At 34.9% G+C, this 26,148-nt stretch overlaps 5 protein-coding genes across 9 annotated transcripts; 2 read left to right on the top strand and 3 right to left on the bottom strand.

The window, feature by feature from the left end:
- Positions 1 to 438: 438 nt before the first annotated feature.
- LOC125188407 (phosphatidylinositol 4-phosphate 5-kinase 6-like) lies at positions 439 to 4,871 on the bottom strand. Of its 4 annotated transcripts, none has more exons than XM_048085228.1 (8): positions 4,715 to 4,871; positions 2,476 to 3,438; positions 2,214 to 2,381; positions 1,901 to 2,066; positions 1,542 to 1,658; positions 1,258 to 1,451; positions 985 to 1,179; positions 439 to 909 (listed from the first exon to the last, which is right to left on the bottom strand). In XM_048085228.1, the coding sequence occupies exons 2-8, from the start codon at positions 3,351 to 3,353 to the stop codon at positions 615 to 617; spliced, it is 2,013 nt and encodes a 670-aa protein (XP_047941185.1). In that variant the 5' UTR covers positions 3,354 to 3,438; positions 4,715 to 4,871; the 3' UTR covers positions 439 to 614. The 4 variants fall into 4 exon arrangements, with proteins under 4 accessions (XP_047941185.1, XP_047941184.1, XP_047941186.1 ...); XM_048085227.1 differs by lacking the exon at positions 4,715 to 4,871 and adding an exon at positions 4,677 to 4,695; XM_048085229.1 differs by lacking the exon at positions 4,715 to 4,871 and adding an exon at positions 4,560 to 4,636.
- A 2,570-nt stretch (positions 4,872 to 7,441) lies between these two features.
- On the bottom strand, positions 7,442 to 9,590 carry LOC125188408 (glycine-rich RNA-binding protein blt801-like). 2 transcript variants are annotated; one of them, XM_048085231.1, is made up of 5 exons: positions 9,458 to 9,590; positions 8,885 to 9,032; positions 8,732 to 8,800; positions 8,097 to 8,203; positions 7,442 to 7,985 (listed from the first exon to the last, which is right to left on the bottom strand). In XM_048085231.1, exons 2-5 carry the CDS (start codon positions 9,018 to 9,020, stop codon positions 7,560 to 7,562), a joined length of 738 nt encoding a protein of 245 aa, XP_047941188.1. In that variant the 5' UTR covers positions 9,021 to 9,032; positions 9,458 to 9,590; the 3' UTR covers positions 7,442 to 7,559. The 2 variants fall into 2 exon arrangements, with proteins under 2 accessions (XP_047941188.1, XP_047941189.1); XM_048085232.1 differs by lacking the exons at positions 8,885 to 9,032; positions 9,458 to 9,590 and having other exon boundaries at positions 8,097 to 8,219.
- Positions 9,591 to 13,951: 4,361 nt separating this feature from the next.
- On the top strand, positions 13,952 to 15,609 carry LOC125187099 (60S ribosomal protein L44). The gene is made up of 4 exons (XM_048083618.1): positions 13,952 to 14,094; positions 14,867 to 15,046; positions 15,191 to 15,265; positions 15,354 to 15,609. Exons 1-4 carry the CDS (start codon positions 14,092 to 14,094, stop codon positions 15,411 to 15,413), a joined length of 318 nt encoding a protein of 105 aa, XP_047939575.1. The 5' UTR covers positions 13,952 to 14,091; the 3' UTR covers positions 15,414 to 15,609.
- A 1,719-nt stretch (positions 15,610 to 17,328) lies between these two features.
- Positions 17,329 to 19,796, bottom strand: LOC125187051 (COBRA-like protein 1). The gene is made up of 6 exons (XM_048083562.1): positions 19,708 to 19,796; positions 19,137 to 19,216; positions 18,498 to 18,954; positions 18,236 to 18,392; positions 17,874 to 18,148; positions 17,329 to 17,772 (listed from the first exon to the last, which is right to left on the bottom strand). The coding sequence occupies exons 1-6, from the start codon at positions 19,790 to 19,792 to the stop codon at positions 17,471 to 17,473; spliced, it is 1,356 nt and encodes a 451-aa protein (XP_047939519.1). The 5' UTR covers positions 19,793 to 19,796; the 3' UTR covers positions 17,329 to 17,470.
- A 3,250-nt stretch (positions 19,797 to 23,046) lies between these two features.
- Positions 23,047 to 25,528, top strand: LOC125187050 (cytochrome P450 78A5-like). The gene is made up of 2 exons (XM_048083561.1): positions 23,047 to 24,042; positions 24,639 to 25,528. Exons 1-2 carry the CDS (start codon positions 23,098 to 23,100, stop codon positions 25,242 to 25,244), a joined length of 1,551 nt encoding a protein of 516 aa, XP_047939518.1. The 5' UTR covers positions 23,047 to 23,097; the 3' UTR covers positions 25,245 to 25,528.
- Positions 25,529 to 26,148: the final 620 nt, after the last annotated feature.

Genomic DNA, 26,148 nt, shown 5'->3' with positions numbered 1-26,148 from the left:
AGGAAATTTCCAGGAAATCACAGCTAAAATAGAGTAGTGTAAAGAAAACATGGGGGCTTAAAAAGTTGAACCCACCAATCATTTGCTAATAAAGAAATCAGCCAAATTCTTTTCAATTTCAAAGTGGTGCTCACAAATAAATGAGCCCACCAGTCATTTGCTAACCTAGGAAAGTTCCTGTTTCTTTTCAATTCAAAAGTAGTGCTCACAAATGTTTCCTACTTGATAAGATAAGATTTTGAATCATTAATATTTTGAAGTTAAACACATCTTTAGATCTTTGTACTCATAAAAGGCCGTTGTTGTCGTTGTTGTTGTTGTTGTTATTGTATCCTCGAGAGTGTTTGGCATTCGTTTGGAAATGTTCCCATTTTGTAAGATGTGATAGGCCTGACCAAAACTCCAAACTAATGAAACATGGTTTATATACAACAGACAGAAGTGTAAATTAGTTGTGATTCCAACAAATAATTATAAAGTGCAACATAATATACAGAAGATGATCTCTTCTTGTTTTGAATGCATCTGATGTTTCTCTCATTTCTATATAACATCTACTCCCTCAAACAACCTTTATCTACACTCATATGCAGAGCCTCAAAACGAGACAAACATCATCCGTGTTGATCTTCTGTGAAAATCTTGAATATGAAGTCACGGAAGCGCTTGGAGTAGTGCCTAGGATCAATAGCCGATATTGATGTTGGATCGTGCTGGAAGGACTTGTACGCGTGCTCAAGCTTCTTGCTGATATCGTAGTCTTGCAGTATGTCGATTATACCAAACACTAGGATCACATCGTAGCACTCCCCTGTTGGCTCTCCCACCAGCTGGCACTCACCGCTGTTTCTCCTCGTTGTCAGCTCAGCTCGCGCATGCATGTTTGAACCTAATCTGATAGATGACCACCTTCAAAACATCACTACATTCTATCAGCATCTCATGATTGGAATTTGAAGTTTAACTTGATAAACCAATGGTTACCAGTTAGCATCAAAGGGGGCTTCTCCTTCACTGCTTTTGTGTCCATCTCCTTCACCAATGGGAGTTTGATGTTTTGTCTCGGTAGTACTGAGTGGCTGTCCAGATGGTGATATCTCTCTGAAATGAATGCCAACCAAGAGACTGTAATCCATGATCTTCTCGTGTTCAAGAAAGTCACAGTCGCGGTTCAGTTGCCTGCATATGACAGTTCACAGATCAAGATTTGGATGATACTACTTGCGAGAACTTGATGGAACGAGATTGATTGATTACCTGCAAAACTCTTGGAACCAAGATTTCTGCAGTCGAAAGATGAGGTTCAGGTCAAGATCCTTGAGGGTGGTTGTTGAGTCTATCTCGGATTCATGTTTGACAGCTAGGCGGCCGTGGGAGGACCCTTTCAAGTCGAAGCGTCTATGGATTGAGTATTCAGTGCAGAACAAGTTTCCCATGATCACAAACCTTACCTGCTTGTCACATTGCATAATATTGTATTTATAAGCCTTTGTATAGCAAAAAAAAAAAGAGAATGTATATGTATCTGATTTCATGTGAACCTTCTTTTGTGCAGGCCCAGTCATCTTCACACAGTGAAGGCCATAAAATCTGGTCAATAACGTGTTTTCATGGAAACGAACGTGGTTATAGTAAGCTGGAAGCATTCGCTTAAGCATCTGCTATGCGAAACAGAACTAGTTAGTACAAACTGCAAAAATCTGGAGCCACTTAACAGTTAAATCACATTGTCAAAATCAGTCACACACATGAGATGATGGAACAAACAGCATAGTTCTGATGAAATATTTATGCACTGATTAAAGTTTTAGTAATTGGGATTTGTCCTAGATGATGAGTAGTAGAATGGAGCAATCATATCTACATGCATAAACTCACCAGTAAATAGTATGGAACTCACTTTTACTTCTGACTTTTTAACAGTTTTAATCATGTACTTGTCATCGTTGGTCAAGTAGAAGAAGCAACCACTTTTCCCGGGAGACGAGAGCTCGCGGAGGGCATCGCTCCCGCATATTGACATCATGTAGTTTGCTGGATCAACCTTAAATAGTTTCCTAAGTGTCCTGCAAAAAATGTAGAAATCAAGAACTATGTCACCAAAGTCCAAACACAATGTTCGTATTAGAATCAGGCCCATCATCCCGTTAAAAGGCCTTACATATTGACAGCAAGATCTTTACCAAGACGATGTAGAACAAACGAGAAAATACCTGAAAACCAAGGGGCAGTAATCCTTCCATTTGAATTCACATGATTGGTGAGGTGGGGTGTGCTTGGTTCCTTCTGGTGGGAACTTGGTCCACACTTTGTTTCTCGAATCAAAAGCTGTTGCTTTTAAGTCAAGAGACGTAGCCGGTGCAGGTTTTCCTACAGAATGTCTGAATATGATGTAAAAATGAGCCAAACAAACAAGAAATGCAGGGTATCTATTTTTCAAGGAGAAAGAAAGCATCAAAGATGATAGATAGATACCTTATTCCAAGCTGCAAATTCAACATTAGTTCATAATTCTTATGCCCTTTCGATATAGTGTTTCCTTGCCTCGTTGCAGGCCTTATGATCAGATTCTGCAACGGCTTCCCTTCACATTGCCAGCTCACCATCTTCTCCGAAGGAAAAACAAGAATCTTCTCCACAGATACAACACTACAGTCTCTCAAATACACCGAATACACATTCAAAGGGTCCCAACCAATGCTCCCTCTATTAGCACTAGATGTGTAGTAAGTCCCACTTTGCTCCTTCGCATCCTCGCTCCAAACTCCCACATAGAAGCTCCCATCAACCCAACGAAACGTCCCGTTTCCCTTAGGCAGCCCGTCCTGCCAGCTCCCCTCATACAAACTCCCATTAGCCCAAACAAGAGTTCCCACACCATTCATCTTCCCCTCCCTCCAATACCCCACATACTCGTTCCCATTCTTCCACGTATATCTCCCCTTCCCCTCCATCTTCCCGTGGCACCACTGCCCTTTGTAGCAATCCCCATTGCTGAAACTCTGCATCCCACCACCATGCCTTGTGTTGGACTGCCACATGCCTCTGTAGGTGTCGTTGGATGAGCCCGTGTACGTGCCCTCTCCATCCATGTAGCCGTTCTTGAACTGGCCCTCGTAGGTGGCGCCCGAGGGCCAGCTGAACTTGCCCCTTCCCATGGTCCTGCCTCTGCACCAGCTGCCTACATACATGCAGCCATCTGCCCATAGGAACTTGCCCTGCCCGTTCGGGCAGTTTTCCGCCCACTGGCCTAGGTAGATGTCACCATTGGGGAGAGCCTTCTCAGCATGTTGGAGCTTGCTTGGTTTGTGAATGTTTTCTTCTTCATCATCATCCACATGAGCCACAGACATTGTTGTCACTTTCTTTTCTTTTTTTAACAACTTTTTAGGGACTTTTTCTTCAATTTTGCTTTTCTTAACCAATATCCATATTCTCCTGTAGCATAAATACAGAAAACAGGTTGGTATTTTTGAAAAAATAGGTAGCTTTTAGTTTGTTGTGTAAACTAAAGAAAATATTCCCTAAAAATAAGATAGAAAACACAGTTAAATTGAAGAAAATATTAGGATTTATGTTTACACTTTGTGGAAAACTCTATTGATGATTCATAACAGTGGGTGTCATAAAATAATTTACTCTGGATTTAATGAGTACAAAAATATTAAAAACAAACCAATGATACACTTGTTATTTCGTGCTGAATAGTGGAGTACGTATTTATTTATTTATTCTTCAGGGAAAACACAAATTTGATCCCATAATTTTATATCCGATCTAATTATTCTACTTTTATTGTCATTTTTTCAATTATTTAACTTAATTTAGGTTTGTAGATCTAGTTTTTGCTCACATTCTTGCCAATTCAGCTAAGTAAAAAAAATTTAAATTAACAAATTATTTTTCAAAACAATTATTGTTCAAACAAAACCATTTAATTACATGTTATTTTTGTGAGGAACCGAATCATTTTTAATTGCAATATATGTCTCTCTTCTAATTTCCTTATAGCTCTAATTTTAGCCTGCATTGCTATTTAAAATTGACGAGCGCTCTCACTGAAAATCATAGTAAAGAAAATTGCATAGATCCTGGAGTTTTTAATTTTCAATTTTTATATACGTATTTAGTAATGCAATGCTTCTTCACTTATAAAATTTTGAATATCACTCGAGCTTCACAATTTACAACCACTCAAAAGTAAAAAATTAAAAGAAGCTAAAAAGAGTTAATTCACCAACCAAAATTTAGATGTTTGCATTTGCAAGTTTCCCATTTCACAGAAAAGTAGTTATATATTTTATCCAATTTTAATCGAAGGTAATATTTTCTTTTCCATAAACACTGTGAAATAAGGTTGTACTTTTCCCTTAGTATATTCTATAAACAACAAAATATACTTAGATCCATAAGACATAATATAAAATGCAATTATATATATAGATTATGTAAAATGCACATCAATAGTTCAATACCCTAGCAGAAGACTATAAATCATATGTGGAGTATCAAATTAATTTTGAAAAATCACTTATAATCATCAATTATACATGCTTTACCATTCTGCAACTCTATTGTAAACACCATTAATTCGAGCACAAGTAAAATTTCAAGATATTCATGAACGAAATATAAAACGTCAAGTAGCAAAAATATAATGAAATTGATCAGCACACATTTGTTCACAAAATCCTCAACATAAAATATTGCTCACCGGTCACCGCCTCCGCCGCCACAAACCGATCATCTTAATTAGCCTGAAGAGTCAGAGAGAGAGAGAGAGAGAGAGAGGGGTTTGAGATTATAGAATTGGAGATGGGGAAGATGAAGTTGGTATAGGTATTGGTATTGTACGTGTGGGTGTTTATGTGCGTGCCGACATGTTGTTGGGAGGAGACCACATATTCTGTTCGTGCCTGCATGATGTTTGAAGACTTATTAAAATACTACAATATCATTAAATAACAATATCAATTACTTATTCATTGCTTTGTTTCATTCATTCATTTCACACACACATACTATTACATTTCTGCGTGTAAACGTGTGTGACTAGTTACACTAGCTACCAATTTATACAGGACCACACAAACTATAACTTCAACATCTTCCATCTGTACAATTCACATATAATAATATACTGAGTAAACGTCAATTTTGGTCCTAAACATATAACAAAATTATAAATTTAGTCCAAATATTTATTTTTTTGATAATAGGTCTATAACAAATGAAATCCTTATTGGAGTGGTCCTTTTTTGACGGAACCGTAAAAAAAGGACTACTTTGTCGACATTCTCATTGTTATGGATCTGTTTTTTAAAAAGTGAATGTGTTGGACCAAATTCGTATTTTGGTCATATGTTTAGAACCAAAATTAACCTTTATTCTAATACTCAATATATACTCCTATAAAATTAAACAGTGAAATTAAACAAAACTTGGTTAAATAAAATTCTTACTCGTGTGATTTACCATTACAACTAGATAGTATACCAAAAACATGTGATGTGATGATATATAAGTTCACATGCATTTTAATTCATATGAAGTATATATGGTTTGCTCTAATATTAAGAGACATCTAAAAGTGCAATGTTTATATCTTTAGGTACCCACATTTTCTCCTCCAATAAATGTCCTTCGATTCATATTGCACATTACCCAGCTTGCTATAAGAAAGACCATTACTAAAATTTTACTCATTCATTATTTCATTATAGAAATTTGTCATGTTAAACGACGATCTCATGGATCAAGATTCAAATATTATTAGTTCAGATCCAAATATCAACATTTCAAAGACACAAAGACTCTCCGTTATTTTTGACACGTTTTTATTATAATTGAATCCGTACTTCATAAACTATAAATTTGAGATCTTAAACTTAGTATTGTACTAAAATTCCTAACCAAAATTTACGTCAATTTAAAGGAATAATAAATGAAGAACGGTGACAATAACACTGCATTTTAAAGCCTTCCAGCTCTTACTGAAAAAGTTTTTAACTCTCATAAATGACATAAAATATAGATACTTGGATATTAAATTCGCACCTATTAATTTCGAGTGCTTTAAATTATTATTAGTGTTGAGGTATAACATATGTCATAGTTTAGTATACCTAATCTCACTTTCAGACGTTAGGGATTGATTTTTTAGTGTAATTAAATTAGTATGTTTAGTGTAATGAGAGATCACTTAATAAGGAAACACTTAATTAATTTTAATATATTAATTCTTACTTGAAACAGAAATAGTGTAAGTTTTTTGGGACGATCCGAAATAGAAAAGTACGAGTAGCATGGATAGAGTACATATTAAGATATCTTATTACATGGTCCAAAATTACCATACAAAAGTAATTGGTTGGCAATGTACGACATAATTTTTTTTGGGTGAAAGAATCGTGATGTCGACAATGTCACTCTCACACTAAAAGCCTTAAGACAATGGACCAAACAAGAGGGGGCCGCCAACTGCCTACACCAAAGAGTTTCATGTAAAAAATTGATTGCAATACGAGTCCCTCACTTTTGGAATACAATTTTTCTGTAATTTCAGGTTTTGACGCTCAGATTTTGCATAAAAACACTGATAATTCGACGATTTTATAAGAGCTGAATATTTTTTTGAAAATCTTGTATTGTGCCCATCTCGATAAGATTGTAAGCTTGGATAGATCATTCAACCGCATGATTGTGGCAACACACCATTTTCCTGCTACTGCATTCAATGTCAACCTAATTATAAGTAACATATACAGCATAATGATGTTCTACAAAATTAAAGGTATGATTCGTGACTTCAGTAAATTAGATTGTTTTATACTACAAAGAATATTGCGATTGGGTTATATGTGACTCTGTACAAGCCAATTATTAATCTAATAAAACTTACTTATGGCCCATTTTTCTTTAAATTTTTTTGCATTGGTGCGCCCCACAATTTAAAAAATATAGTAACTTCAACAATATTTGTAATAGATAAATCCAAAATTTGAATACTATATCTGTCGCTGGAATTATTATCACTATAACTACAGTCATTCAAAAATATGATTGTAATGAAGAAAATGGCAATCAAAAGAGTATACCCACAGAAAAATTACAAACATACAAGAAGTTTTGGATGAACTAACAAACTTATTTCTCAACAAAATACGTACTCCATAATCTAGAAAACGAATTTCTGTTATAATGCAGATGCAGCATCCGCTAGAATGTAGGCAACCGACTATATTAAAACAGATTATATATTTCCTGAGTCAAACCAAAAGCTTTATGCAGCTCTATTTATTATGAACATAAGTAAATCAAAATAAAGCCTGTTAAGTAAAATATTTGGATAATAGTGGCATTATATCAAACACCAAATAAAGCTTTGGCAGCTCAGCACTTAAAAAACCTTATACTAATAAACTACTACTAGTAAACAAGATCAAGAAAAAAAATGAAATACTTAGAAATTATAGTAAGACAAGCTGGAGGAACTCTGGAAGAAACCACAATCGAAATCCATATATTATTAATTGAACCAATTGCAGGGGATTGCTATATCAACCCCGTCTATCAGTAAAGTTGTTCTGGGCGTCGTCGTCTCTGTAGCTTGCCTCACCACCTCCAAATCCACCATCTGCTTCACCTGAACCATAGCTACCTGAATCACCACCGAAGCCTCTGGTAACACCACCACCACTTTGGCTCTCTCCAGCTGCAGGATAGCCTCCAGTATCAGCTCCACCTCCAAAACTACCACCACCACTGCCACCATAACCACTACTTCCACCATAACCACCACCACCTCCACCATATCCGCCACCACCACTGCCACCATAACCACCACCACCTCCACCATATCCGCCACCACCATAACCACCGCCTCCACCATAACCACCGCCTCCACCATATCCACCACCACCACCGAAGCCTCCACGTGGCCTATCATTTGCATAGTTAACCTTCACCTGACGACCATGAAGTTCCTGAAGGTAATCCAGAAGGAACACGAAAATGTAATTGTAACTTGTCAGGTTGAGAAACCACAAGAACACAGACTGTTAGAAACTAGAAAGGATGGAACACTGCTACCAAACCTGCTGATCCAAAGCCTGAATGGCAGCTGATGCCTCCTCAGCAGAAGCAAAAGTAACAAACCCAAATCCCCTGGATCTCCCAGTTTCACGGTCAACAATTACCTTCGCTGCATAAAGACACAACTATCTTCATCATTTACCAATAGTCAATACAGGATGAAAACCCTTACTAGTTAACCAATACAAGAAAGACGAATAACAAGACTGGGAAGAAACACATGTCAACTTCAAATTCAAAATCAACACACTCCCTGATCAAAGATAATTCCATAAGCACAACCTGAAGTTATTCACAATCTAGAATAACCACTAAGAGTGCCTATTTCAAAAGTAATGCTATGGGGTTGCATCAATGTTTTTAATTATTTGAACAAGCAAGTACAAATACAGCAATGAGTAAGAAAGATGTGATTACTGATTCCACATTACCTACAAAAATCAAGAAAGCCCCATCGAGTGGGTGGGACCAAGCATATTTTCATCTAATGGCCAATAAAATCTAGAACAAAATGCACTGTGGAGAATTCACAGGCTTATATATTAAATTATTATGTGTTATCAACTTCAGGTGACTGAGAGTATCACATTGTTCAAAGATTGATAAGGTATATGATCATGATATTTGATAATCTTACCATCAATAACTTCTCCATACTTATCAAAAGACTCTCGAAGACTTTGCTCATCTGTGTTGTAAGAAAGTCCTGCAATACAAATTAAGTGGATGTCATACAAAATTTCACAAGAGGAACCACTCAAACTGATAGAGAAAAAAAAAGAGATTGCACCTCCAACAAAAACCTTTGAACTAGACATGCATCTTATCGCTTGAAAAATAGAGAGGTTGGACACTGAAGTTTCATGATTTATTCTGCTGCTAACAGTCCTCCCAAGAATAGTTGCAGCTTTTCTGAACAAAGCCATTCCTACTACAACCTGAAAGATTGACAAAGATTATTAGATGCTAATTTCAGTAGCTACCAAAAAAACAACAGAATACTGAAAATAATTATAACCCTCTTATCAGAGAAACGAACAAATAAACCGACATTAAGGATTTCGTTAGATCGAGAAGAATACAAGCAAAACGCAGAAATAAATTAAAATATAGGCATTTTATTCTCTTATTTATTCAGCTCATTCCCAAAACAGAAGCTAAATCATACCTAATGCCAAAACTAAACTAATAGATAGCCATTCCGAAAGCACTAAATGTATCACAAAATGAATCACAAAGATTAAAGAGAAAGTCGAAGCTTATACATGAAAAAGAAAAATCTACCCACCAAAAACAGAAGATAAATAAATCTGACTCATATGATAAAGCTCATCCTGAATAGAGATTAAAAGAGAAATGATACCTCAAGAGGAATTTTGCAGTCCTTGGATCGTTGAGAGAGTGATGTTAAACCCTAGACTGAGAAAGGGGAAGGGTTTAGCAATAAGGAAAAAGGGAGGGTCAATATATACACTATACAGAGTCGTTCGCGAATTTCATTTTTTTACTTCACTTCATATTTCGGCATGTTTGATTTATATTTAAATAAAGACCAAAAAGTAAAATCAGATAATTTGAAAATCCTACATACAATGTCTGAACGATCATCTGATTTTAGTCCCTTAATCCCAAGAAATCTACTTTTCGTATTCAAAAAATATAAACATTTAAAATGGCACGGGCATAATTGGTAAAGTAAGTGAGAAAAATTGGTAAAGTAAGAAATAAGAAAAGAAAAATGAGAAAAGTAAGAAAGAGAAAGAGAAAAATAGTGAAAGTAGAGTTAGTGGGGCCCATGTCCTAAAATAGAAAGATTCTAAAGTTTCTATTTTTAAGGAACGGCCCAAAATGAAAATAGTTGCTATTTTTAAAAAACGGAGGGAGTAACAATCTCTGGCCACTTCGGATTACACGTAAATGTAATAAACAAATTTGGATAACCAATCGTTCTATAAATAGTCATCGCATCTTGGTACTGGATCATATATCTTGCACCACCAACAGAACTGGAAGACATAATGCTTCGTTTACTATGCATCGAACCATCTGTCTCACCTCGCAATACAGCCTCCGTCAAACCACTATACATTTTAGCATGTAATTTTTTCTGTTGGGTTTTAACAAACAGTAGACGACCAGTCTCATTAAAGTATAAGCATCAACAACAAATTATTGAAATAAATCAATATTTAATTTGAAAAAATAGATTAAAGTACTTTAAATCAAATAGAAAAATTCAAATATACTTTAATTATAGAAAAAGTTTTAGTAAACAACATAATAATAGAATCAAATATAACATCAACATTATCACTATAGAATATACTCCCTCCGTTCCATATTAAATATTATACTTTTCTTTTTAGTTTGTTCCACAAAAGATGTCACATTTCCTCTTTTAGAAAAAGTTCTGTCTCACATTAATTATAAAATTACATTCTCTTTCACCACTTAACACACAAAATAACATTTTCTAAAGTCTCGCATCTCCCAAATGTGACATCTACTATGGGACGGATGTAGTATAATTTTGTCTCTTGAAAATACAACATACATTTGCCGTGACTAAAAACATGCCTTTTAGAAATAGACCAAGAATACAAAAATAACCTAAAATTTTCACAATTAATATACTTACTTATAATTTAAGTTAAATAGATAATAAATAGTATCTATGGGTATATATCTTGAATAAAATATAATAAATAATTTAATTATTATATTAATTATATCTACAAATATTCATTATAATAATTTAGTTATACCACAATAAATTTAATTTACCAATCAATAAAATACAAACTCTTAAAATTAAATTTGTAGTAAGTATTTATTATAATGACTCAACGACTTTGGCATAACCCGAAAGGAAAAAGAAAATTGTTGATTAGTTTGGTTTGTTTGGTAAATTATAATTAAAATGAAAAAGTAATAATAATAATATTTTATAAATTAATAAATTATATAAGTATATTAGAAAGATTGATGAAAGCATAATCAAATATACCTTTAAAAATATAAATCATAAGCATTTATTATAATAATTTTTTAACAAACTAATTTTCTTCTGTTAATCTAATATTTTATAAATTAATAAATTATATAAGTATATTAGAAAGATTGATGAAAGCATAATCAAATATACCTTTAAAAATATAAATCATAAGCATTTATTATAATAATTTTTTAACAAACTAATTTTTTTCAGTTAAGATTAACAGGAGTACTATAATTTTTTTATAATTAGAAATTAACTACATATATGCATTGAAATAAATATTCAAAATTTACAGTTTACAATAACTCAAAACGTATTACTTTTGAAATTTTAGGTTTGGTATTTGTATATATTTAGAGTTGTAACTTCTCTAACATAATATGATTAGTAATATAAAACTTACTATAATTAACTTCTAAAATCAAATGGGAACTAACTCCATGTATCACTATCACTATAATTATAAAACGATCACTTTTTAAATTTTAGGTTTGGTATTTTGTTTTTGTCAATATTAATATATTATTCTTTATTTACTTATAATCGGTTAAGTTTTTTTTTTGTACTTACAGTTTTACAAAAGCGTAGTAGTAATAAATTAGAATAAATTCTTAAATATCAACAACCTTTAAATCTTATTCTAAAAAGTTATTATTTTATAGTTATATTTAATTTTTGTTACGATTCAAAACTTTTCATAATTAATTTATGTACTTTAGTTTAATATTACATTTTATATCACAAAAACAATATTAATGTGTGATATTAATTGAGAAATTGACTAAGTCTATTACTCCCTCCGTCCCCGAATAAGAGTTATTAATTTCCATTTTGGTCCGATTGCCCGCCCCGCCGCTCCACCGCCCTTCATCGCCGGCTCTTCCGCCATTCTGTCATATCTCTCTCGGTTTCACGCCGCAACCCTGTTGTTGCCGCCCCGGCCCCGACAGCCACTGCATTAGGTGGCAGTCGTCACCCTCTGTTCTTTCATGCCGGCGTTGCCCTTTGTTTGTCACCGAAGAGGTCGCCGGTTTCGGGCAGAATATCCCCAGGAGATTAGCACTGCAATCAGAACATTAGTTCACATGAATGAATAAATGAATTCTCTATCAATTCTACATTGATTTATCACTATTTCAAAACTTGTTTGGGAAGTCTCACTTGATTGGACCATTAATTTGGCCATTGCTTTTTATTTTTTCCATTTTTCTATTAGTATAGATAAAAAAAATGAAGCTCAGCAACACAACATTCAAGAACTCTCTCTGCAAATTATTTATGTAAATAAATAAAGTAAATAAATAAAGTAAATAAATAAATCACACATCATCTATTACACATCACTTTCCATTTTCCCTCCAAAAAGGGTGTTCTAATAATTTTAATAAACTGTCATTTTTACTCCCTCCGTCCCACATAATTTTATACAGTTTGACTTGGCACGAGTTTTAAGAAATGTAATAGAAAGTGAGTTGAAAAAGTTGGTGGGATGTGGGTCCTACTTTTAAAGTATTAATTTTATAATAAAATGTGAGTAGGAATGAGTTAGTGAAATATGTGGTCCACTACCAAAAATGGTAAAAGTGAAATGAGTAAAATTATGTGGTACGAACTAAAATGGAATACTGGGTAAAATTATGTGGGACGGAGGGAGTAGATAGCATAGATATAGATTTGTCACTCACTTTCCCTTTTATTTTGTAAAATCTAATATTTAAATAAAACACATGTATTTCTACTTTATTCTATTTCCTTACTTTATACTCTACACTTATGACATGTTTGGTAGGGGTGATATCATAAAATTTCATCCCTAGATGAGTTATCACCCCTACCAACACATGGCCTTAGAGCATTCACAATAAGAATAATCCTCCCACAGTCCTCCAAAAAATTGATATCACTATTCAACTCATCAACTCCGAAGTACGCATACCAAATCTACAGCTGATAATCAGCAACAACTTCGAGGATCATTGTGGAATGTTTGCCTTTGAATCTGGTCGTGAATTGGCCTTTCCAAGCTGTAAGGTAGTTCTTTTATTGCCAATGCATGCAATCTGTGATGCCCAACATTCCAAGAACATTGTGCACCCTCCCGTGCAAATCTATCGGACCTTAGCAATCGAGAGGGGTCGACTTTCGAAGATATGTGGACCCGAATACTTTGATGACGCCTGACAAAAATTCTTCAGACACTCGCGGCTAGTCGTGTCGCCGATGTGAAGGTACTCGTCGAACATGTCGGCCAGTCGTGTCGACAATGTAAAGGTCCTCTACTTTATTTTTTTTTTCTTTTATTTCTCCACTTAATTGGGTACATACTAATTTCTGAAATCCCGTGTTAAAAATAAATTACTCAATTAACTTTGGATGACTACAAAATTAATAGACTCGTTTAATTGATCAATAATCATTAAGATCAAGATCCATTTGTTTAATTTTATTTATTTCAAATTTAATGAAAATGAACTACATATATTCATAGTTTAATCTTATTATTATTACCTTCGAAATAAAAATAAAAAAATCAATACCAGTATTATCTATATTTATCTCCCAGTTCAATGCTAATTTAAACACAGTTTTGGTTTAGATTTTAATCTAGCTTGATGATCAAATTCGTCCAAATTCGAAGAAAAGTCATTTTACATAATTTATAAATTATAAAATTCTCTCTTCTACTTCCAATTATTATAAAATAAGACGATAAATAGATTCAACATTGACCAATCCATGAAGATAATCAATAATTAGCTTAAAATAATTTTATTAAGGAGTATTTTGTTATTGAGAGCAAATTTATATCAAGAAATTGAATCTTATTAATAGTCGGTTTAAAAAATAGGCAAAGTCCAATTTGACAGTAGGCTTTGGTATTGGGGAGCCTCGGGTCGGTCCATCATAAGCTCCATTCATATAACTATAAACCCTAAACTGGTCGGTCCATCATAAACCCCAAAATCGCAGTTTAGCAGAGATCTTCCTAGCCGTAAGCCATGGTACCTCCCTTCTTCTATTTCTCTAGAGATATCTAGCTTCATGCGCATTGCGTTTGTTAATTTAATTTGAGTCTGATGAAATTAGTTGTTTAATTATCTATTCATTTTCCGGAATATCCTCGGAACTTATTTTTGTTAATAGTAGTCTAAATTGATGGATTATCGAAATGAGGCTATGGACAGAAAGGTTCGATTTCTCTGTCAGTTTCGCCGAATTCGATGTGGAAAAGCCTCCGATTTTGGTTATTTTTCTAGCGGGATGGAGAAATTGATTAATACCAGTATGTTTTCTTCGCAATATTAGGTAGTTTGTGGACGGGGTGCTTTGTTAAACTAGCCTTATTGTCATAATTTAATTTGAGTTCATGTTTGGTTGGTAACGATTCATTAGAAAAATCGGATTTTGCCGGTGGTTTTGTGCCTATTTCTATGATTTTGTTGTAATATCATGAGTTTTGAACATGTTATTTCTTCATGATATTACGCATTCAATCCAGAAGCAATGCCTAACCAAGCAATATTTGGAAAGATAAAGTATAGTATATATTGGGTCCAGAATGGGAGTTGATCACTTGAGCATTACATTTTTTAAATCTCGCTCTGAAAATTTTGGAAAGATTGTTTCAATCTTTTAAAACCGGCGTTAGATTTTCTACATACTACATAGTTTTAGTGCAGCTTGTGCTTGAATTTTGCAATTCAGAATTATACTTTCTGTTCAGCTTCTTGTTTGAATAACTTTTATTGATTGATTTTGATTGCAAAATTGAAGGTGAACGTGCCAAAGACAAAAAAGACTTACTGCAAATCAAAGGAGTGCAAAAAGCACACCTTGCATAAGGTGACCCAGTATAAGAAGGGGAAGGATAGCTTAGCTGCTCAAGGAAAAAGGCGTTATGATCGCAAGCAGTCTGGTTATGGTGGCCAGACCAAGCCCGTCTTCCACAAGAAGGTGAATTATAACAAATTATATTCATTTTAATGAAGTGTGCTCGTTAGCGGTTTAGATAGTGATGTAAAATCTCTTAGGTTTTTCAGTACTATTGTTGCGAACTGGTAGTGTTATTAAACTATCGTTCTTGTCATTCTTGGCCAGGCCAAAACAACCAAGAAGATTGTGTTGAGGCTGCAATGCCAGGGCTGCAAGCATGTCTCCCAACACCCAATCAAGGTATGCCACTCATATTCGCACATCTTCTATGATATCTCTCTCTCCTCTTTGTGCTAATGGGGTGCCTCAATCGCCATCTTCTTTGCAGAGGTGCAAACATTTCGAAATTGGCGGGGACAAAAAGGGCAAAGGGACATCACTCTTCTAATAGGAAAAGCAGAATCGTTGGTTTACTTTGTTATTTGGGAGTCCTGTGGTTAAATTTTTTTTGGTTGTGAGTGTTATGTTTGGTGAAATATGAGTCATCTTACCACTGAATTTTGTGTTTTTTGACATTGGATTAGTTTCCAAACTGTATTCCACAAGAATTCAGCATCATATTGCTTGAACAGTTTGTTGATTTACTTGGTTTTCTAGGAGAAGTTTGAATTTGTGCATTATGTGAGGCTTGAGTGAACAAATTTAAGGGCATTAGCATTGTGATAATAAAATAATAAAAAAATGCATTTTAACATTTCCTCAAATTAATAAAGTTCCTATTTTTTAAAAATCCATTATTATACTCCCACAGTCCCCACAAAATTGACAAATTTAGAAATGGAATAATTTTTAATGTGCAATTGGTAAAGTAAGAGAGGAAAAATGGAATGAGTATTAGTAGATTGTGGAATCCATATTATAAATGATGTGTATAGATTATAATTTGTTAAAAAACCTTTCCATATTAGACATTGTCTAATTTTGAAGGACGACCCAAATGGTAAAACTAATCTATTTTTTTGGGGACGATACTTTTCCACATGGCGATACTTTTCCAACATTTTGTTACCTCAGTATTCCGATTATGTTAACAATTGCAGGGGAGGAAGAAGAAGAAGAAGAGGAAGAAGAGAGTGTGTGGTTTGAGAAGAAGATGATACCTAGCCAAAGTGGTGAGTTAATTTGATGAATAAATGATGATGATTGATTATGCAATATTTATGTTGTTTAACGATGAATTGCAGTATTTTCCGGAGAAATTTACGAGACAGAATGATTTGGGGCGGCCGTATTTATAGATCCGATTGGAAGAGAATGGGATGTGAAAATTGCCAAAGACTCGACGAGAGAGCGTTGGAGAATGGGAAGGGGATGGAGAGCTTTCTACGCGGGTAACGGAGACACTGCTGCTGCTGTTTTCAACGCTGATATTTCTCGTGTTAATTAGTTGCTTAATTATGTAGTATTAATACTTCGCACTAGGATATTTAAACCATGCGTTTCTTTATTTAATGAGTATCGTTTGGTATAACACTTCACCATACCTGATTTAATCTTTTATCTTCCATACTATTTCAAATTTCATTCACAACTTAATTTTTCAATTTGAATATATTTTTGGGCTTTCACGTTTGATATGTAAGCCACTTAGCCCAAATATATGCATTGAGCCTAACGTGTGAAAGCCCAATTGAATTGTTAGCTAAATTAGTAACCAAACATCCAAAACATGCTAACCACAACACTTTTAAAACCCAATTTCACATTAATTTAGGGACAAAAAGTATACCAAACATGCTCAAATTAAGTAGCTAGAAACCAATCATGTATCAAAAAAAAAATTGCATAAAAGTATAAAATAGGTCCATAATTTTGATTCCTTTAGATAACAATCTTTCTTGGTACCGATGTTAGCCACCACATTGTCAGCAGTAAGAGAATGAGAGCAATATAATCGGAGAGATCAAATTAGATAAAGTGACATAGAAGAGACAATTGCAAAGAACACTCTAACCAATTTTAATTCCCTAGACCCTACAAAAATGAAATTGCCAACTATTGATTAGGAACTCATAGATTCGAACCAAATCATAATGCACACTAAAATCCTCATCAATTTCCCAACATTACTTGGAAGCCCATGCCCATAAGTAGCTCCGGCATTGCTAATTGAGCAAGGTGATTTCTCCAAATTTAAAGGAAGTGTGCCGCATTGTTGAAAGATGAATCCTAAGATGTAGATTTTTCTACAACCACCACATTGGCAACTATAGAAAAGGGCCTTTGCCATCTCGATCTTCTAGGTAAGTATTTTCTTGGACATAATATGAATCTGAAATGAATTTCCATTTGTGATCATAAATTTAAATTTTTTGTGTTGGTATACAGATACAATCAGCAGGAAAGCAAAACAGAAAAGAATGCATCCTATTTGGTTCACTATACAGAAAAATTCCATCACCAACAATCAGTTATATTAGCAGTTGTCTTCTAGATTTCCCCAACTCAAACCAACCAATGATGTAAAAACAAACTCACTAAAGATACCAGCAGAGCTGCTATTAGACGAGGCGTGCAGAGAGCTGCAGAAGCACTCTCATTAGGTAGAAATGGGTAGGCATCTGGCGGTGGCATAACACAGTTGTCACCATTAAAGTATACCCTCCGAGGGAAAGCCCACCCTTGTTCGAAGCTGAAGCTTGTCTTGTCCTTCATGAACAAAAGCTCCGACTGCGCATTCCCAGAAGGCCCGTTTTGCATCAGCATATCATTGTAGAACTGAACTCCCCATAACATGGCAGTGTCATCTGTGCCAATGCAGAGATATGGATTATAGAGTGTTTTAGAGAACAACGAAAACGTATTCTTTAACATTTGTCAAGAGTGTATATACATGTAGTGCACTTACTTATGGAGCCATATGGTGTTAAAGGTTCGTAGTTGAAACTGAATATCTGAGTGAGATTGTTGAAGTTTGGATGTTGAACAACGAGATTCCAGTGCGTATAGTTCCTTGCATAGTTGAAATTGGTGATTGTAATCTTCACGCGCCAATACTGTTTGTAATTGAGTTTGACATGCCAATGGACTCGGATAGGGCACATGTGGTTGGTACACTGCAGGAGAGTTTGATTACTCGTGTCTGATCTCGAAAGAGCTGAAGCTATGTGTGGAGAACGCGATCTGCAAGATCACACAAACAATGTTCAGAGCGTGTTCAAACACAATACATGAAAGTGATACATATACGAATTACAAGTGAGTCCTTACTCCACACAGCTGCCTGGTTGAGCTAGACTCCGGCAGCCACAAGAACAAGTTGGACAGCTCACAATCGATTGATTGTAAAACGAGGATAGTGAGACACAACAGCTTGGAGTCTTCTGAGCCAGAAATTGCGAATATGTGCAAGTCACGTTCATTGTCACTGCAAACAAGTGTATATACAGAGAAACAACATAATTAACCACTTGAAAGTTGAAACTAATGCATATATGCATAACATGTAAAGAACCTTCAATTTTTCACTTACTTCGAGCTTGAGTAGTTCTCCTTTTATCTGGACTCAAAAATCTGGTTGGCTGCACTATTTTAGCCGGTCCACATGTATACCCTGGCCCCGGTGCTAGGAGGGTGAAATTCACTGGTACCTTTACAGTTTTGTTGGTCGTGCCAGCTTGACCAACGCTTAACTGGAAAGAGCTGGCGGAATTTGCTGGATCTTGGACCCAAGAACTTACAACTCCACCTTTGCAACAGTTTGCAGACTGTTGGTTATAAGGTGTACCGGGCAACAGATCAACGATGGTAGGGGTCTTTAAACAACTATGCGGAATGTTTCCTTTGAATCTTGAACAATCGCCTTGCTCTGTGGCTTGAGCTCCTCTCGCCTCCCAAATCACTTCCTTTTTGGCCCATGTCCAACCCAACTTCCACCCCGGCAGCTCAATGTGTCGATATTTCTGGAAGTTGTAGATTGTAACAACAGCCTGCAGCCACATTTTACAAGATAAGTAGTCTGAACATTTATAATTCTGCATAATAGGGGATAGTGTGACAGATCCTTATCTTTATATACTGAAATAGATCATCCAAGAATTGTACATCATTCTAGAGAATAAAGAAACTTAGGAGATGATATATATTATGAATGCATTTTGTATATACTTACAACATAGCCATCTGCAGTCCACTGTATAACATCCCATTTGATAGTTATGTTCCCATTAGGATCAAGGGCATCATAAGCATCTGCAAAAACCATATGACAATCTTCAATACAAACACATCATAAACATCAAATATTTGGAAGTACTATTTTTCTCAAACTAAAGCAGATTCAAAATTATTGGGGGCTGATGAATTATAAGTGTAAAGCAATTCTTTCAATATCAACTACTATGAAACATGATGCTTTAGTTAATTAGGATCTTAAATTTTTTTAGCTAAGCCATTAATCACATTGAAGACAAACAAGCACTAGAATCCATCTTTCATCACAACAATTCCTCTCACATATCAACATGAAATTGTTCTACTGTTTTATCCAAGATCTTACAAAAGAATAGTAGTACTCCTACTACATTTGAACAAAAATTTCCGAAACAAAAACAACAGAAAGATCAAAACTTTCAAACCAAATTAGCACATACTAAAAGCTATAATTGCCAAAAACCAAAGGAAGAAAACAAAAGTAAATAAAAACAAAAAAATGGAAGCAAGGAAAAAAGTGATAAACGCACCAATGGAGGTAAAGCAGATGCAGAAAACCAAAATCGCCGCGAAAACAGAGGCCGATTTGGTTTCCGAGAGCAACACCGGTTTCATTTTTGTTGATGATGATTTGTGTATAAGTGTTTCTGAAATGCAGAGTTAGTATTAGTAACAGTAGAAGAGTCGAAGAAAGGGTGTGTATATTTTGTAAGCTAATTCTGGGTGGCGGAAACCGTGTACCAAATGGAGATTCTCTCTCTTCCTCTCCTCTATTTACTTGATTATTACTACCCCAAATCCATAAAGATGTATTTGACTTGTTAAAGAAATTCTCAATCCGAACTCCAGCTATTATTTTTAAATTTAAATACGATCGGTACACGATACAATAAATAAGTTGACACGACACAATTAAACGATTAAAACTTGGTAATACATGATAAAAATCTGATTTACATTATTAAACCCTGATATTAATTAAATCCGATTTACACAATTTAAACTGAATTTACGTATGGAGAATAAAATTAATGTATTATTTAAAATAATAATAACAATATTTTTATCTTATAATAATAACTGAATTTAAACCCTGACTCTACTAATGGTCACATTTCTATCTCTTCTTCCTATCTTCTTGATAGAAATTTATTGTCGTCCAAAGTACAATTCTTATCTTATAACCACTCGGCTATAATTTATAGGCGTTGTGAAATAGTAATTTCATATACTTTTCTAATGGAGTATACAAAATATTCTCTTTTTTCATGAAAGTTGTATCTATTTTTGTTATGATATAGGGATGATAGCAAGAAAATTTTAGAAATTAAAAAACTAGGATTCAAATGACTTTAATTTAAGTAAATCCTTAGTATCCCATATCACGCTTTACTAAAATTGATTAATATGTAAATGTAATAAATATTACTTCCCGTTTTAGTTTATTTTGGGAAAATTTTAATTGGTGGTGCAGTCCAGCCTTTTCACAGAGTGGATTTATCAACCAGTCTGTAAATTTCTATAAACACTAGTACACTACCTGTGCTTTCTAGTTTTAACAACCTAACTTTTTCCCTTGGTTAAATAATAAACATTTTTCCCTCAAAAGATTAAATTTAATTTAGTGCTTCATTTGATGCAAAAGATAATTTGTTTTCGAATTTATGAGAACCCAAAAAGTATATAAATCTACAATTAATCTACGTTTGGCTTGATACATGCATTATACTTTTACATACATTAATGACTGGGCTATTTCAATTTAATTGTACGTGTTGACGACGAAAAAAATAATAATTCCGTTAATTCATTATCATTAATAATTCATTGAATCATCGATGATACTTTTCTCGAGACCATTTCATTTGTTATATTTTGACTGGCATAAAGTTACACTCATGTTGTAATGTTGACCTTAAATTTTAGTGTGTTACTCCATATTGTGACTGAATTCATAGCATAATAAAATGAATGCGGTGAAGAAGTCTGAAAATATAAATTTAACAGAACTAAAATTTTCAGTTCTATTTGAGTGCAAGATCAAAGATTTGAAATTGAATGTAGAAGTAAAGAAATTCATTTATTCTTTTGTTTGATTTGGCTCTTTTTTTTTGTTATACTACCATATGTTGCTCACCCCTAGCACCAATTGCAAAAGTTACCATAAAGTTTGGCATATATATAAAAGTTTGAAAATGAAATTGAAATTGCAAACTGAGCACAAATTTGTGATTTGGAATTTCTTTAAATTATTATTTTAACTTGGAATTTTTTTGTGAGGCTGCTAGTTGTGTGGATCCCAATTCAGGCTGGCCTTATAAGTGAAGATAGGAGTATAATATTTTGGAAAACAATAAGTAATTTGAAGTTAGACATAACAAGCCAGCCCAATATGAAAGATAGGCCCAACAAGAAATGCAAACAATCACCCAGCCCAATATGTAAGAAAGGCCTAAAACTTCATGAATAATTGATTGTGGTTTTCTTTATGAGAAATTTAAAATATTTAGTTATTTTTTCCTATTTTTATTATACTCAATATTTCCATTAAAACTGTACAACACTGCTTGGAATTCAAATACTTCCTGTCATGCGAATTGTGGAAATCACTGAATGACATGAAAGTTAGGTGCCACATTTTGGGCGTTTCAATTTTGCATGATTTAAATGCTACTTGCGTGTGCAAATTATGAATTTAATATTCTATTTGTTCCACATTATAATAGTCCACGTTTCACTATTTTTCAGGTGTTCCAAATTAGTGCACACTTAATGCCTAATTATTTTTTAGACATAATTTTCTCATCTTTTATTCATATTTTCTCCATCTTTTATTTATAATTTTTCCACTTATTCACAACTTCACAAAATATGTCATACGAATCACCTTACTACTTCCTCCGTTCTATAGTAGTGGAGTCATTTTGTCATTTTTGTACGTTCCATAGTGGTAGGGTCATCTCTCTTTATAGTACTAAAAATCAACACATTTCTCCTCACTCACTTTACTCTTTTTTAGTACTTTATTCTCTCTTTATTTCTCTACCTTTTTTAATCTCCGTGCCATAAAGAAATGTCTCCACTACTATAGAACGGAGGGAGTATAAAAAAAAGGATACACATTCTCCACTGATGCTACGTCGTTTTCATTAAAATCCATGCAACTACTTAAAGTGCACTGTTATGTGAGACGAATTAAGAGAAATATTTATATTTTTCAATATCAATAAATTATGCTATAATTTTAATTTTTTAGGTTCAAAACTATCTTTAATTTTCATAAATAATACAATATCTATTGATTTAAATTATTGCAATATTTATGGTGTCATTCGAATAATTCCAGTATAACAATAAATACAATTACTTAGTAAAATAAAATATCAAATGAAAAATCCGTATTGCGCGCCGCCTCCGTACAAAATTAGTCACCTATTTAATCAAACCCAATAAGGTCCATAGTATATTGACTCTATTCAGTAGACTGTAGAGCAATACTCATTTTATTTATAGGGGTCAAAATATATTTAAATTTTCCAGTTTGATTCGAATTGATAGGTAAAATGGCTCTGAACTTGTAGTAAGTACACGGATCACAATTTAATTAAATAAAATCTTACACATTAAAAATAAAAATCTGAAAATCAACCAAGACATACAATGATAGTCACACACGTGGTAGTGGACGTAACACAAACTAAATTTGTAGTAGTAAATCATTATTATAGGTGAAGCATGCATGTAATAAGGAATAAATGTGACCACACAACCAACCAATTAACCATGGTTTTATGCAAAAATAAACAACATAAATTAAGCAAGCATTAACCCCAACCCAACTTGTATAAATATCGTTGCATCACACTCTTCCCTCTTTACATTTCCCCCCTCTCTTTTCTCACACATCAAAACCCAAAAAAATGTGGCTAGACTACACTTTCCTCTTCACTCCATCAACAACACTCTCCCTCTTCTTCCTCCTCTTCGCCGCCGTCTTCGGCCTCTGGCTCACCCCAGGCGGCCTCGCATGGGCCCTATACCGGGCCCAATCCCGGCCCACCTCCTCCATTCCCGGCCCATCGGGCCTCCCCCTCCTCGGCCTCGCCCTCTCCTTCACCCACCCCCTCACCCACCGCGCCCTCGCCCGCCTCTCCAACACCTTCAAATCCAAACCCCTGATGGCCTTCTCCGTCGGCCTCACGCGCTTCGTCATCTCCAGCGACCGCGACACCGCCAAGCAGATCCTCTGCAGCTCGGCCTTCGCGGACCGGCCCGTCAAGGAGTCGGCCCGGCTGCTCATGTTCGACCGGGCCATGGGGTTCGCCCCCTACGGGGACTACTGGAGGAGCCTGCGGAGGATCTCCGCAGCGCACCTCTTTGGCCCGAGGCGGGTGGCCCGCCTCGGGCGCGTGAGGGGGGAGTTAGCAGGCTGGGTGGCGGCTGAGGCGGCGGCGGAGATGGAGAGAGAGGGGGAGGTGAGAGTGAGGAGGGTTTTGCACTTGGCTTCTTTGAATAATGTGATGATGAGTGTGTTTGGGAAAAGGTATGATTTTGGAGAGAATGGGGAAGGGTTGGAGTTGGAGGGTTTGGTTAGGGAAGGGTATGAGTTGCTTAGTGTGTTTAATTGGAGTGATCATTTTGCATACGTGGGGCTTTTTGATTGGCAGAGGATCAGAAAGAGGAGTTTTCGGTTGGTCGAAAAGGTTAATGTTTTTGTCGGAAAAATTGTGGAGAAGCATAGGGTTAAAAGGGCTAATCAAGTGGGATTTGGGGGTGATGATGATGATGATGATTTTGTTGATGTTTTGCTTGATTTGGAGAAGGAGACCAAACTATCTGATTCGGACATGATTGCAGTTCTTTGGGTAATTATTTTTTAAAATTTAATTTTTTTCATATTTGAGTAATTATTTTTAATTAGTACGAAAGAATTGAATGATTAATGCATGCGTTACCTAATTTGAATGGCTTCTTGCATGTGCCTACTTTCATGGTTTATTTCAGTTTCATGATGGATGTGTGGTGAACTTGTATAATTTTAACCACAAGAATAATGCCACCTATCAAAGAATATTTTAGGACGTTATTGTTTTAAGAATAATGTTTCGTCTCATACTTTGTTAATAGTATTAAACGAATAATCGTTTAACACATGTATGATATGTGTTTGTTATACCAGAAAAAAAGTGTGACACAAGCAATAATTTTTTTACTTTTTTTATTAAGATTTGTTTTGGATGATTTTATTTGAAAAGGTATAATGAGTATATATTATTATGCTTGTTTTTTTTCTATCTTTGTGGATATGCATAATCGAATCTGCATATAGTATAACTTTAGGATGTTTGTTTGTGCCTGGTGATGGCAACATTGATCTTTATTTTTCTCTCTTGGTCTAATTTCTTGTGTCAAATGTTGTTTTCCCTATATTTACATGGGATATATATGTTTTTATCCTCAGGAAATGATCTTTAGAGGGACTGATACTGTGGCAATCCTATTAGAATGGATTCTTGCAAGAATGATTCTTCATCCTGAAATTCAAGCCAAGGCACAAAATGAGATAGACAATGCAATTGGGCTCAACACAACGGTGGCTGATTCCGACCTCCCAAACCTACCTTACATCCAAGCCATAGTGAAGGAGACCCTTAGGTTGCACCCCCCGGGCCCCCTCCTCTCATGGGCCCGCCTCGCCATCCACGACACCCAAGTGGGCCCCCACTTTGTGCCCGCAGGCACGACCGCCATGGTCAACATGTGGGCCATCACTCACGACGAGGGAGTATGGCCTGAGCCCGAAAGGTTCAGGCCTGAGAGGTTCCTGGAGGATGACGTTGCCATCATGGGATCCGATCTCAGGCTTGCACCATTCGGGTCCGGGAGGAGGGTGTGCCCCGGTAAGTCAATGGGCCTTGCCACGGTCCAACTCTGGCTAGCCCACTTGCTTCATAAGTTCAAGTGGACTGCTTGTCCTAGTGGTGGAGTGGATTTATCGGAATGTCTGAAATTGTCCATGGAAATGAAGCAACCACTAGTTTGCAAAGCTATTCCCAGGATATCTTGAAGACAATCAAGGCTTCCAAGATTTGATTTCTTGCCATGATTTTCGAGTTCTGTATGGAGGAGGAGATCAAGAGTGTTCATATAAGCCTAACTTAAAATAATGATAATTATTAGATGGAGTATTATGCAACCAGGTAGACGTTTGTAGTTTATTGTATTAGGTATTTGTTTGATCTATTAATATCCTAAGAAGTGTGAGCTAGTATGTTTAGTTGTTATCACATTAAGAATCTTTAAATATTGTGTGCCTTTTTTCAGTATATTTATGAACTATTCTTACCTAAAGATATTGCCATTTTATATTGTTGCTTATTTACATAGACTTAATTCACCTGTAATTAGGTGGCTACGATCAAATGATAATTACTACTCCACTAACCTTGTCAATTATGAGCAAACAAACCTATTCGAATCGGGAAACATTACTATTTGTCCATTTCTTTTGGACACTTGGTAAAGAATTTATCGTGTTGTATGCTTTTGAAAGTTGGATTAATTTCTTTCAAATATATGTAGAAGATAGTGTTTCAGATATTACATTTATTTTCCAGTATCATAGAAGTTGAACTAGTATGATACTGAAAAATAAATATTGAAAAAGAGGATTTAATAGATTTAGCACTTCAATTTAATATTGTAATTAATAGAGGTTTGATTAATTAATAGATTTTTAGCCCTTCAATTAGAATAGTAGTAATTTTTAAACTATATAGTAGTATATATTTTGATGGTCGAATATAAAATGATCCTACCCTTGGTAAATATAGATATAGATAGCTCACTTATAATTTGTCTTCCATATATATATATTTGTGTCATTATGATTGAAGAATAAGAACCCAAGTCATAAAATGATTGTTTGGGGATTTAAATCCATCCAGCAAGAATCACATTTATTTTATTGG

The sequence above is a fragment of the Salvia hispanica genome, chromosome 5 (genome assembly GCF_023119035.1).
Source record: "Salvia hispanica cultivar TCC Black 2014 chromosome 5, UniMelb_Shisp_WGS_1.0, whole genome shotgun sequence".
In the NCBI taxonomy this organism is placed as follows: domain Eukaryota; kingdom Viridiplantae; phylum Streptophyta; class Magnoliopsida; order Lamiales; family Lamiaceae; genus Salvia; species Salvia hispanica.
This window is presented reverse-complemented; position numbering and strand designations above follow the sequence as displayed.

Coding starts and splice junctions, on each gene's coding strand:
- LOC125187050 (XM_048083561.1), top strand. CDS start 23,098: ATGTGGCTAGACTACACTTTCCTCTTCACTCCATCAACAACACTCTCC. Junction 24,043..24,638: donor ACATGATTGCAGTTCTTTGG/GTAATTATTTTT, acceptor TTTTATCCTCAG/GAAATGATCTTTAGAGGGAC.
- LOC125187099 (XM_048083618.1), top strand. Junction 15,047..15,190: donor AGCCCGTCTTCCACAAGAAG/GTGAATTATAAC, acceptor ATTCTTGGCCAG/GCCAAAACAACCAAGAAGAT. Junction 15,266..15,353: donor TCTCCCAACACCCAATCAAG/GTATGCCACTCA, acceptor TCTTCTTTGCAG/AGGTGCAAACATTTCGAAAT.
- LOC125188407 (XM_048085227.1), bottom strand. Junction 2,067..2,213: donor TACTGCCCCTTGGTTTTCAG/GTATTTTCTCGT, acceptor CATTTTTTGCAG/GACACTTAGGAAACTATTTA. Junction 1,659..1,900: donor TTAAAAAGTCAGAAGTAAAA/GTGAGTTCCATA, acceptor TTCGCATAGCAG/ATGCTTAAGCGAATGCTTCC.
- LOC125187051 (XM_048083562.1), bottom strand. CDS start 19,792: ATGAAACCGGTGTTGCTCTCGGAAACCAAATCGGCCTCTGTTTTCGCG. Junction 18,393..18,497: donor GAGAACTACTCAAGCTCGAA/GTAAGTGAAAAA, acceptor ACTTGTTTGCAG/TGACAATGAACGTGACTTGC. Junction 17,773..17,873: donor AACACCATATGGCTCCATAA/GTAAGTGCACTA, acceptor GCATTGGCACAG/ATGACACTGCCATGTTATGG.
- LOC125188408 (XM_048085231.1), bottom strand. CDS start 9,020: ATGGCTTTGTTCAGAAAAGCTGCAACTATTCTTGGGAGGACTGTTAGC. Junction 8,801..8,884: donor TTCAAAGGTTTTTGTTGGAG/GTGCAATCTCTT, acceptor TTTGTATTGCAG/GACTTTCTTACAACACAGAT. Junction 8,204..8,731: donor GTATGGAGAAGTTATTGATG/GTAAGATTATCA, acceptor GTCTTTATGCAG/CGAAGGTAATTGTTGACCGT.